This window comes from Mya arenaria, chromosome 2 (genome assembly GCF_026914265.1).
Source record: "Mya arenaria isolate MELC-2E11 chromosome 2, ASM2691426v1".
Lineage (NCBI taxonomy): Eukaryota > Metazoa > Mollusca > Bivalvia > Myida > Myidae > Mya > Mya arenaria.
In genome coordinates, this window is record NC_069123.1 from 58,872,673 (window position 1) to 58,885,851 (window position 13,179).

General features: G+C 33.3%; 1 protein-coding gene across 1 annotated transcript; it reads right to left on the minus strand.

Moving 5' to 3' along the window:
• Nucleotides 1-5,329: 5,329 nt before the first annotated feature.
• On the minus strand, nucleotides 5,330-11,747 carry LOC128223311 (uncharacterized). The gene is made up of 4 exons (XM_052932592.1): nucleotides 11,665-11,747; nucleotides 8,875-8,993; nucleotides 7,040-7,190; nucleotides 5,330-5,484 (listed from the first exon to the last, which is right to left on the minus strand). The coding sequence occupies exons 2-4, from the start codon at nucleotides 8,972-8,974 to the stop codon at nucleotides 5,415-5,417; spliced, it is 321 nt and encodes a 106-aa protein (XP_052788552.1). The 5' UTR covers nucleotides 8,975-8,993; nucleotides 11,665-11,747; the 3' UTR covers nucleotides 5,330-5,414.
• Nucleotides 11,748-13,179: the final 1,432 nt, after the last annotated feature.

The window sequence follows — 13,179 nt, forward strand, 5'->3', positions numbered from 1 at the left end:
AAAAGCTTCCTTTACCAGAACTACCTGATACAAGGGCAAATTTAACGTTTCTCAACAGTATACCCAAGATGATTTCTAACCATGGGAAAATGTATTTTATGTTGCATTCCATGTAGTGCACGTGTTACGCGTGCGTTGATGGCATATATAAGGAATGCATATGTTTTTGACAAAGCTGTATATATACTATAGTCGACCTGGCCCCAATTTCTCGGAACTTCTTAAGTCTCTTAAAACAGGATTAAGCTTATCTCCCTATTTATTTATTTTCAATAATTTGCATAAAATTTACTTCTTTAAAGGGACTGTACACCAGACTGGCACCAAAAAAAGTTTTTTTCTGTAAAGAACCTCAGGACAATTATCTAATAGAATGTGTTACGCTTTGATATCATAATTGTAAAAGTAAGTACAAAATGTAAAACAAAAATTGTGTCGGAGACCGGGTTCGAACTCGTGTCGCCAAAATTGCAGTCTAGTGTCGTATCTACTGAGCTACTACGGCATACTTCAAAAATGGTTACAAAATTAGGCTATACACCTTCCTCGGTGATATAACACCGACTAGCCAATCAGGCATAGTAATGAATTCTAACTGGTAGACATACCCAGTAATCTTTTTTAATGCAAAAGTACGAAATAACTGCTAAACTTAAATAAATTGTTAACTATGTGGTACTTCAGTTAGTAAGTTTCAATGCATTGTACGCATCGATGCCAAGTTTATGTCAGTTTTCGACAGTTTTCGTATTTTTTCTCTTGTTTATCATACAGAGTACAGCCCCTTTAAGAGATGTTATACTTAAGTCAGGAATTATCTTCATGATAATCACAATAAACCATTTTTCGCTTTAATATCAAAATTTATTTAAGTAGGTTTTTTGACAATGTTAGTTTTTGTACTTTAGTTTGTATATGCTATTGGTATGTTAATACGTGAACGCATTATTGGAATAGAGGGTAAAAAAATCACATTTAAATGCATGTTTGTAGTGTTAACTGAAGTTTTGTTTTTAACCAACAGTATTCATACATAAGGTGCCAATTAATGACTTTATGGATTTTCTTGCACATGGACACAGTATAAACTATATTTTCGGTGCGGTTTTTCACATTCTGTGAAACGATTTGGAAACTGGTCCGTAGTTTTCAGAGCAGATTTTCAAATATTCCACTATTTTAGCCATATAAGGAAACCATCCCCGAGATCTGGCGGCCATGTTTTAAAATATACGGAAACGGCTTGAAGGAACTTAAAATAGGGAAAAAAATATATATTTCTATGAATAGAGATATCTGAAGAGAATATTCCTAAAGTTTTCTTAAGGGTTGAACAAATTTAGAAAAGTACCAAATAACATTTTTGTTTAAATTATACAGACCAACCCATTACACATAAGATTTCCATTCGTTGTACCTTCGTTTGCCATGACGATCAGGATTCTGCATGGACTCACTTAGAAGGAGTCTGATAGAGGACCACAAGTAAAGCTTGTGTAGTTTAAGAATTCGGAACTCCTCGGCCATATTTATCGAAAACGACCTTAGATGTATTTGGAAGGTTTACATACTCAAAAAGTGGTACGTTTAAGTCCGCTGCAAGCTGATCGCATAGTTATTTTATTCAGCAGTTAAACTTTATGACTTAAATCTTTGGAATACACTTCACTGGCAATCAAACTTAGATCAATAAATGCAACTCTAAAACACTACATTTCATGATATAATTCAAAAATTACAAAACATATTATTATTAGGCTAAACTGTTTTGATATTTCAGTTAAGCGTCAACCTTACTTGGCGAGACTTAGCTAAATATTCGAAAAACAGGATGCAATTTTGAACAAAAAAAAAAAAATGAAATTATGCATACCAATCAAGGACATTTTTTTATCTAGCTGCGAAAAATATGCTTGCCATGATGATTGCTCACAACAAAAACACGTTACCTGTATCAACTGCTATGTTTTTTTATTGGCTGATAAGTTTACAATCATTGTGATACCAGCGGCACAGTGCCGAATGGCAAAGTGAAAATCAGTGTCATTTGACGCTTACCTCTTAACTCCGTGATGTCATTGGTATGGAGTGCAAATTACACCAATTCGGAAGTGCCTTCTCATTGAAACATGGCTTATTTATTCTGATTAACACATGACAGTGAATCAATGCATGGTTATACCATCTCAGACAATTGGCTACTTTTCATCTTCATAGGTTTTGAAGCTGCATGGTTTATGTCTTCAAAAAAAACAGGCTGAACATGCTTGATCTACTTGATCTACGTTTTGTTCACATTTTATTTTTCTTGTTAGAAACGTCTAACGATATTTAATGTTTAGTACCCAATTTGAGATTTCCAACCATTTATGGTGTTGGGGTCGTGAAGGGCTAGACATCAGAGTTATCTTGCCTGCGAAAAGGTCAATTTACTATCACGGTGGATAATCGTACACCGGATATAGTAGCCCTAGCGAGACGTAAACAACGCGATATGGCAATATTTATGCTTACAACAGGTAAGCTTTCACATGCTATTTCTGCTAATTGTGAATTTTAAATGATAATAGATACTGATTTTAAAAGTCAGATGTTTTATCCAAACAGGAAACATGCACTAGCCCCCAGATTTGTTTGAAAGCAGTTCAATTAGTTTTTGGAACTAAACAGCTCGCTCAAAATTTACACATGAGTTTTACATATCTCTGAATTTTAGTTGAAATGTACAATTACATGCATTTCTAAACTGTACGAATGATTCATTTTCTTAAAAGTAAGTTATATTCCAAATATGTCAGTGAAGATGTTTTCCTTATTAAGTTACAGCTTTGATATGTACATATTATATGGACTTTGTGTAGTATTTTTGTGTACTGGGTGTGACTGTATACTAGAAAATAGTGTACTGTCGATAGAAGTATACTGTTTGTGTAGAAGCATTTAAACATTAACACATAATTTAAAATTTGGCACTACAGGCCTATAAAAATAAACGTCATTTAACGAATCGTGTTTTTAATGATTTATGATTTATTTTACTAAATATCAGATATGTTATGTCTCAACTGGAAAGCCAGTCCAGACTTGTTCAATGTGTCTTGTTTGTGTTTTTTTGTGTTTGTGTTATATATCTTTTGCGTTTACCCTGTACCATTTAACGGGGTTTATGTATTTTTGACTGCTGAGCTTGTTTCTGTAGTTTTTAATATAAATATTGACTGGGCTCAATAACCAGTTCATTCCTTTATTTCACTGCAAGCGACTAACAGCTTTCCCACTTGTATTGGAATATATAATACATTACCCGTCCGCTTGTTTGTCTATACTTGCTTGAACAAAAACAAAATAAATGTTTTAGATTTTTGGGCTGATTATATCTTTCCTATTCCTCACTCTGAACCACTCCTGTTTTCTGTCGGTTTTTATCGGTAAACAATATAATTAAAAGAAGAGGCAATGTATGTTTTTGTAACGAATTGACATTTTCCGTTGGTAAACATCTCACTGATTGTTGCTTCGTCCTATAATGATGCATTTCCCCCCTCTGTTGTCTTTGATATGCATACTTATTGGATGTCAACGATGTTTTAAGAGGAAAAGTTGGCGACTTGAATTCAAGGGAGATCATCCGTACGGCTGATATTCTGTATACAGAACGGTGTCAGCACTGGCGATTTCGATTACGAAACAGGTCCATTTCAACAACGATTCGTAACTTATTTACAGCCTAATCCATTTCAATACTGCTTATATGTACCTTTATGATCATATTAAAGATCAATATGTACATTCAATTACAATTCAATAACCATGTCGTAATCGAAAAACTATTGTCTCTTTTACATTTCGCTCATATACCGCCAATAAACTTACAAAATGTTACGGAGTATGCATTACCGAATTCAACATCAGGCATTTGCTAAAAAATACCCACATCAAAAGAAGAAGTATGTAAAGCATTTGTTCATTAAATGGATAACAATTCATATACTTAAAACCACTGATTTCACGGAATAATGATGATCATTCGATTTTGACTATCAACACCACACACTCTCTTCCTTGGGGGGAGGGGGATACATACAAACAGCCGTACAAATGGTCTCCCTTGAATTCAACTCGCTAACTTTTCCTCTTACATATTGTGTAATGTAGAATGATAATCCTGAATAATTATAACTTCGATTCTCCCGTCTCAAAATAATTTCAACCAAATACCATAAGGGGTGTTCAATTATGTAACTGTTTCGGTGTTCCGGGGTTTGTCAGAGACATATAATAACATTTTATTGTGTTGTCAATGGCAACATTGCTTTTTTTGACGTTTCGATGGTCAGGGCTCGAGCATATGGATAGTGTTTTCTAATATTCGGTATATCCATCGAACGAACGATTTCTGATTGTTGTTATTATATTATCATAAGAAATACGAGTAAAGTCCTGCTTTCATTTTGAAGTATACCTTTAATGGAAGGAAAAATGTTTTCGGGAAAATTGTTCGGCCAACACGCATAAGGTATACGAACAGATTTGTTCAGATTTGTTTTCACAGATAAAAAATCATAACAATATTTTGCACAATACATGTGCCAATAACCATGTCAAAATCATGTTTTAAGTTATCAACTTTATGTCATAATGTTTATGTAATGTCATTGCCACTGGTTCTTAGACATTGGGTCATGTAATTTTTACATCAAATTATTTATAACACGATATGTAAGCAAAAACTATTACATGTACGTGGGATATTATATCATACCGTTCACCTTGTTATCACAATTAATTAAATTATTACACATTTTTCTTTCAAAAGGCAGTTCGACGCATGTGCATATTCAATCAAAAATACGATTTATCTACGATATAACTAGGTTTCATACGATTTTAACGCTTTCTCAGCGGCAAAGTTTGCTACTCAAGTTTGATCTATTACGACAGCTTGTACCTGCCCGATTTACCAAGACGTTTATTCGAAAGTTTTCAGCTTAAATAGTGTAACCACAATGATTCATTGTATCAACACTTGCACGGTTAAAATTCAGAACACATAATTCACTTAAAATGACTAAACTTATTTGAAGGACCGCTGTATGTAGCATTAAGCTTTAACATTAGAATACAATAGTTTGATAACTGTGTCTTTGGCCTCCGCAGAAAGTCCGAAAACTTTTTATTCTATCTGAATTAAGTTCAGAATAGAATCAATGTATCAAAGTGTAAAAAATACTTCTTAAGTTTTTTTTTTAATATTCGTTTTAACATAATTGTAACCATAAACTTGCACAAGCTGCATTACATACTGCATGCCCCTAAAAGCTGTAAAAAATTCTTCAATTCTTGAACATTTATTGACCGATGCTCAGGATTATCATAGTCACATTGAAATAGATTTGCTGCGCTGGTGTGAACCTCTATTTCCCTGCAGAAGGTGTCGATATTGGTGCAGCAGTTGAAATGTAGGCTTTTGCAAGAACTTGAGCCCTACAAAAGATGAAGTATTATATAACATTATTATAATAATAATATAGTTAAAAATTCGTTCTACAGCTAGTCGACTGCTAGAGGAGAGTATCCTTTGTTTCGTTTGATCATAAAGTGGTAATAAATAGAGTATATATTTGGAATGTCAGTGTAAGGTCGATGTTAATTTCACCGAGATATTTTCGATAGCAATATTGTGAAAACGAGTGAAATGCATTTTGATTTTACACCGAAATTCAACGAATTGGTTCATTCAACTATGCTGAAATTTAAATGAACGTCAATGATTGTGATTGCCAAGTGTTTTTGTGCAAGTATCACAACAAATTTACATTATTAAAACAACTGAAAAAGGTTGATAAATCTTAAATACAGATATACCAAGTTATAGAACAACAACAACAACAACAACAACAACAACAACAACAACAAAAGAACAAGAAGGGAATAAGAATGGGAAGAATGATAAATGCAGTATGTCTCCCTTTCACTCGTAAGAGAGACATACTTGCAACAAACTTGAACTTGCATTAAAGCGTTTGAATGCAAAAAACAATTTCGCGAAAAGCATCCTATTTAAATCGCGTTTATCTTTTAGAATACCGCCGCTTTAGTGTCAAAACAGACATGTGCCAATTAATATCACACACCGAATATTTTCAATCATTTTAGATGCCTTAATTTGTAATATTTTAGCAATGCATATGATTATTTTTGATTTTGTTTTTACTACAAAGATTTATTAGAAAAAGTCAGTTCATTTTTCTTTTTAATCATAAGAGGAAAACGTGATAATTTTTCTCTCTTTCCTGTAAAGCATTGTTAGACGGACGGTGCTATATATTTAAACAGAAAACGACTTCATAACCATATTAAAATGTATGACATTATCAAAGCAAGTGTGACGTCACATTCAAAGGAAGCACAATTCAATTATATTTTACTGCTGATGTTGCGAGGATTACTGACATATGGAGCTTGTTTCTGTAGTTTTCGCATAAATACTGAAAAATAATTCAGGATATATTTTACTATTAAACGGAATTAAAACGATCAAGCGTAGCATTTGTTTTCAAATCTTCTTGGTACTACATTTCTGTAACACATATAGAGCGGAAAATCGCTTTGCTTTGTGGTGTTCGACTTATCAGCAGCACTGGTAAAATAGATAGTTTTCTTGTTACTTTTGACCGTAAAAATCATGTAAACTGTTCAAATTCGTGATTTGTAAATAAATGTTCATAAGGTATCAGAGTATACACCTACCAATTAAAACGTCATTAGTACCCATTCCTTTGTCCTGTAACGGCGGACAACATGCTCCGTACAGATGTTTTGGCAAAACATCGCACAAAACACACGGAATAAGAAAACATATGGAAATGTTGTTGCTACCTATTTAAAAAGGCTTCTTTTATTTTTAAATTAACTTGAATTTTTTTCCCTTTTTTAAAATGTTCAAATCGAAACCTTTATGACCGGTAGTATTCGTACCTAAATTTGCTGACTTAAAGTTTTCTTATAGAGCGTGCGGGAGTAAAATGACTGAACTCACTCTTTGCAGGCAGCAGCACACACAAGGCCTGTGATGAGGGGGTTGTGTCCGTCAATTTTGCCGATGATAGGAGGGCATATCTCGGATTCACATTGCGCCTCGGTTTCGTCAGTACCAAATTGGCCGAGGAGCTGCTTGCCCAAGTCTAATACTGAACAATATAGGAAGTGTTATTACATTTAAATCATCATTTCATACCGGCTCTCAATAAGTACAATTTCAGATCGGAAGTTTAAGAAACAAACATAACGTCACATTTGCGTTTCCCAACTGCTGAAACATGTTAAAATTCAGAAACAGTTTAAACGTTCACTTTGTTTTCGAGATTTTCAAAAGTCCGCTGTAACATTTTTGAAACTTATGCCGTGCCTGTTATGATGATGTTGTTTTTCCAATTGAAATGTCTAATTGTTTATTGCTAGGGCTTCAATAATGTTAAAAAGGCCGTCTTGCATTGTAAATTCTTTAGTTATTGATAGGCCTTGACAGTCCATATGCAAGATGGTCAATGCAATAATATTGACTGAGAAGACCTATCAGGTACCTAAAAGTTCAATATTCAACAGGTCAAAATGTTTCGGCCCAGGTTATCTAAGTACCCAATTGAATTATGTTTGCACAACAGTAAACAGTGTCTAATTTTTAATTCTTTAGCATCCAAACTTTTTTTAAAGAAAAGTTCTTTTTGTTTTATTCCTTTATCGCCTTAATTCCTTCATAACATGAATTGAAGGAATTCGGTTTAGGGTCACACAAAACACACGTTGAATTGGTCACACACAAGAACGTGTTTGTAGAACTATTTCAAAAACTTTCTAAAGGTTTCAGAGTAAAAACTGTTTTAAACTTGCACTTATGTAATGCAATATAAAAACAGACCCGCCACCTTGCGACCGTGTTATAAAACGAACGAACAAACAAGGCTTGAATGAATTTGGTAGACCACCAAAAAAAACATTTTTGTTTAGATTGTTTAGAATTTTGATCAGCCTATTTCAAAAATAATATTTTTTCTCTTTCGGTGCCATGACGATCATGATTCTGCATGGACCCACTTAGAACGAAGGGGTCTGATAGAGACCACTCAAGCAAAGTTTGAGTGGTTTGCGATAAGAAGTTGTTTGACACAGAAGTTTACCATGACGTCTATTTAAGCTAAATTGTTTTAAATTGGCTAAATGATTTATATATAATCATTAAACCATAAGGTCATACGGATCTTATTTTATATTAGTTCAGAGTCAACCGTAGGTCGCGAAACCAAGCTACATATTCAGAAAAAAACAACAAAAAAACCATTTCAAGAAAAAACGAAAATAAAGTCGCTCAAATAAAATGCAAGGAAACATTAAACAAAATAAATATCCCGCTTCATCATTGTCAAACTCTCAAAGTTTGCGTATTTCGAATATTTCTAAATAATAAAATTCTAAAATCTCGAGCCAGGTGACGACTCCTAATTGGCTTAGACATTGATGAGAAAATGTTTTCGTGTCAACTAATGCGTGTCAAACAATGCATACCACTTAAGGATCTTTTTTTATCTTATTGGAAAAGATAATGACCACTCCCAACAGAAACAAACATAGAAATAAACGAAAAGAAGTAACAATGAACTAAAGAACAATATTTGTTATACCAGCAGCACAATGTCGAATGGCAAAATGATTGTTCAGGATCACTTAGCGCTTACCGTATACCACTGTTTTTCATTTGTATCGAGCGTCTGTGGACCTTTATCGAAAATAAGCTTTATCAAATATGTTTTGTTCACGGAGCACAAAACTTGGGCGCACATGGACACTTAACATAATTACAAAATGGCATGGGCTTACTATCGTATCCGCCGAGTAGAGATTCAATGAATCTGTCCTGCACAACATGAGCCGAGAACACGAATGGCATCAAAGCCAGAAACAATACAGCCGTCTTCATTGTTGTATGTTGATGGTGTCTAGGATAGAAAACGAAATTGTAATGCAATCTTGTTAAAAAAATAAATATCATTTTGAATGAAAACAGAGTATTAAAACTATTCACACAAATTACAATAATAAGTTCGCCATACACACCATATAAATATGATGTCTGTAAAAGCTTGTTTTTCTTACCATTCAAAATGAATATGCTTAGTTAAGAAAAGTTTAACCGTAACTGTAAGATAAGAAGAAATTAGTTCATCTTACCCCTTATTTGGATCGTATATTCAAAACATTTTAAATTTAGTTTTTTTAATCATTGATGAATGTTATGATTTGTAATCTGTGACAACAATATTGCAAGTTTATAATTTACTGTGCCGTCTTTTGAGTATTATTCATGCATTCGGCTTTTAAAGGGCTTTCACAGTACAAAACTCGCTTGAACGTCCTAACCATTTTCTTTTTATTTTATTTTTATTTAGTTTTGAGGTTCAATATTTTGTAAGCATAACACATATACCCGTTGCAACATGTGTAGATGTAATAATGAGTTGGGCAAATTTTACGAAAGTTTTTTTCTCGATTTTTCATAAAAAAAGGCATTAGCATTTTCCAAAAAAAATTGTGTACAACAGTAGTATGTGTTTTGTGTCAGTACTACCCAATTAGCAATGCCTAGAGGCGATGTTGTGATTGATGCTATTTTAAGAAATGTATTTGCTTTTTTGTAACCTGAAATTGAACTTCATACACTATTAGTCATTATTTTATTGAATAACTTTCTTATTTGAAAAGATATCATAAGAACTCACAAAACATTGTAGTCTGTGTATGTTAACTCAGTTTAATTGTCGACAAACTTTTAATAGAAATGCAATGATTTTCTACCCATATCTGATAAAATCTTCTTTCTAAAACTTGATCAACTCTTCATTTTTTACTGCCTAAAACTATTGTTCCTCAAGACTAAATAAAACATGAACTTTTAAAACATGTTTTGTTTTTTTTATTTTTAGGCTTCCCCACCAACTTTCGCATTGCGGAAAGCCCTTAAAACAAGTTTTCCTATTATAAAAGTGGAATGAAGTACATACAAACAAAATTAGTATACCCAAATGGATAAATATATTTAAACACATTCCTCAAAGGACGATTTCCGGGCTTTATCCACTGAAGCACACGTGTACGTCAGTCCACTGGCGGTTTGATTGATGAATCAATATTAAGTTTCAATTCACTTGGTAGAAAAGCAATGTTCCATTTTAAGTTATTCATATACACAAAAACAAAGCTCCCTTTACCAGAACTACCTAAAACAAAGGGCAAATTTAAAGTTTCTTAAACGTATACCCACGATGATTTTTAAGCATGAGCAATGTATTTTATGTTGCATTCGAAGAAGCGCACGTGTAACGCGTGCGATGACGGCCTTTATATAAAGAATTAATTTGTTTTTGACAAAACTATTTATATATAGTATATATACTATAGATGACCTGAAAATTAAATAAATTAAAAAAGCAATGGACGCAAGAAGAGCGTCACAAAGAATGTCTATGATTGTCGGTTTTACTCAGTTTTTCATTGAACACAGCTGGAAATTAAATAATAAAGGGTTAAAGAAGGTTTTTATTTCTTGCTGTTATTGCGTCATATGTTTCAATTAAATTTATGCAAATTTCTTGTTACGGTATTTTAGTCATGGTCAACTGTATGTAGTCTGTTCGACGTCACTACGGCGACGTCAAAGCCACCGAAATGTAAATATAACAGCCTTCAACTGAATTCTCAGTGTAAAATACAACCATTTTATGACTTAATTTAAAAGTTACTGTGTGCAGATATTTACAGTTGAAAAGATAAATCATTGATGGTTGACTTTGGCATTTTTGCTTCTTTTTTTACGTTTTATTTTGAATTCATTTTATGGTCTCATGGTTAAAGTTATTTTGCAAAATGAAAAGCTTTCTTGTAAGGTCCAGTTAGAAATGTTGTTCAGTGTATGGTACAAGCCCTTGTGGATTTCAAATCTTATCACAGAAATGCATAATGCTATAAACACTTAATACATACTTTATAAATGTTTTATTTGGTACATTGTAGTTCAGAACAGTACTGAAATGCTGTATCTAACTTAAAAAGGTAATGCATTAGGATCCTCGTTTTATCGTAAATATTACAATAGAAAATATTTTCAAAGACAACCCATTATATTGTGGCTAAGCGACGATAACGTTTTTATTCCGTTTGGTTTAGATTTAGATTGTGTTTTATTTCTTTGTGGTGCGTTAGTTTTATACATAAACGTATTTACTTTATTCTAATCTTGCTAGTGATCCTCCTTTTGCCCAGTACAAAAACACTTGCGAAAGTCTAAGTGGCGCAAAGAATTGATGGAGATAATGGTTGCACTAATTGTTCCGAACAACAATTTTTAACGCCTTGGAATGGTTACGGACCAGTGTCTGTAGTACTGCAGCAATTAGATAAATGTATGACAAATGCACAAATTCATTAAACGTCTGTGTCTGTATTTCATTGTATGTAATTTGTGTATAGCTATGATGTTGTCACAACATTAATGCTAATAAAATTTATGTTATGTTATGTTATATCAATACATATATATGCAATCATACAAACACTGAACAAATTAAATGAAACATTAATCAATATAACAATAAAACAAAAATAGAGAAATACCTGTTTGTCCACGACAATTTTAATCCAAGGATGGAATACTAATCGAGAAGTGATCCAAACTGCGCTGGAACTCCTTTATATACGCATTTTTATCTAAAAAAAAGTTAAAGAAAGCGCCCCCAGCGTGTTTACACCTTTATCTATGTTTGACGTAGTGGTGCATGTGATGTTTTGACCCCTAATGATAAAATAATGCATGCTATGCATTTACGATAAGGTCTTTTGTGTGAATAATAGTAACCACTTATCATCATTTAGTCAATATTGTATTGCCTCGCAGTATATAGAAAAATCGTCCTGTATTTGTCTAGTTCGGCGTAAATAGAGGACATCATGATAGGACGCTTTTCTGGTGACCTGTATCACGTCGAGTTCGGTGTGTAAACACGTATCACGGATATATGTTTACTCACCGGACGAGACGTGAGGCAGGTCACCAGAAAATCGTTTTATCGTAATATTCCAATTATTATATACCTGCCTATTCAAGAATTCCATTTTGCTTTTCGGTTTCAATTTAATTTAAAATTACCGCCATCTGTCAAATGCGCGTATGAATTCGATTGTGTTACGTAGTGTTGTGTAATGAAGTAAAGGGAGGCTACTACAGCGAAACGAAGTCAGAAGCTACAGAATTCACTTTATTGAGCAAAATAAGAACAACATATTTTATGTTTAAGCAAAATTAACAAATTGCTAACACGAAAACAACTATTAAATGTCACAGGACAAAAAATGGTACTTATTTTACGAGTATACACTAATCGTCATTTCAGGTAGACGCGGTCATTTTTGGACTAGGGCACTTGTGGCCTAGTTCATAGCCGTAAACGCGCTATCTTCATTCTCAAGCCGCATCTGAGGGTTCACTGACGTAATTTATTCAAACGCTGTAGTTTGATTGGATTGCCGTTACCGAATTTGAATAATCAGTAGTACCAGAACTGATTACAATGATAACATCCAACAAAAATAGTTCTCCTAACAATTCAAGCTAACTGTATGTTCTTTTAATGAAGCACAAGAAATGCATACGTAGCGAGTGAGTTAATCGGGTTAACTACGTGAATGTTCTTGCATACGGTCAGATTATATGCAATAAGAATATGAACATATTGGAAAAGTACGCATTGAAATTTTTCCTTCAATGCTCTGTATTGATAGACTGGTACCCTCTTTCTCTTTTATCCGAAAAGAAACCAGTATCAGCTAACCGCGATGCCCGTCGCGCATTCGAAATGTCTTGTGAATTCATACGTTTTAAAGCGAATAAAGCGTGCGGTCTAAGTAGAAAACAACCAGGAAAGTTGGTTTAAAAAAAGTATTGTTATCCTTTGTATACAATGTTGGTATTCCGAAGTCGGTCCCTGATCTTTTTTTCGACATAATTTGCATGTTTCCGTGATATTTTCTTTTCGATACAAAGTTTTGATAACTACAATGTAATCATCGCATGGCACTTAGCACTTTTTTAAATACAACATGATTTTTGGTATTTATTGTTCAAATACTTTT

Bases quoted from the DNA above. Each gene is read 5' to 3' on its own strand.
- LOC128223311 (XM_052932592.1), bottom strand. From the start codon at position 8,974: ATGAAGACGGCTGTATTGTTTCTGGCTTTGATGCCATTCGTGTTCTCG. The intron at 7,191-8,874 runs GTAAGCCCATGC...TATATTGTTCAG, and splicing joins TCTACTCGGCGGATACGATA to TATTAGACTTGGGCAAGCAG. The intron at 5,485-7,039 runs GTGAGTTCAGTC...CATCTTTTGTAG, and splicing joins TGTGCTGCTGCCTGCAAAGA to GGCTCAAGTTCTTGCAAAAG.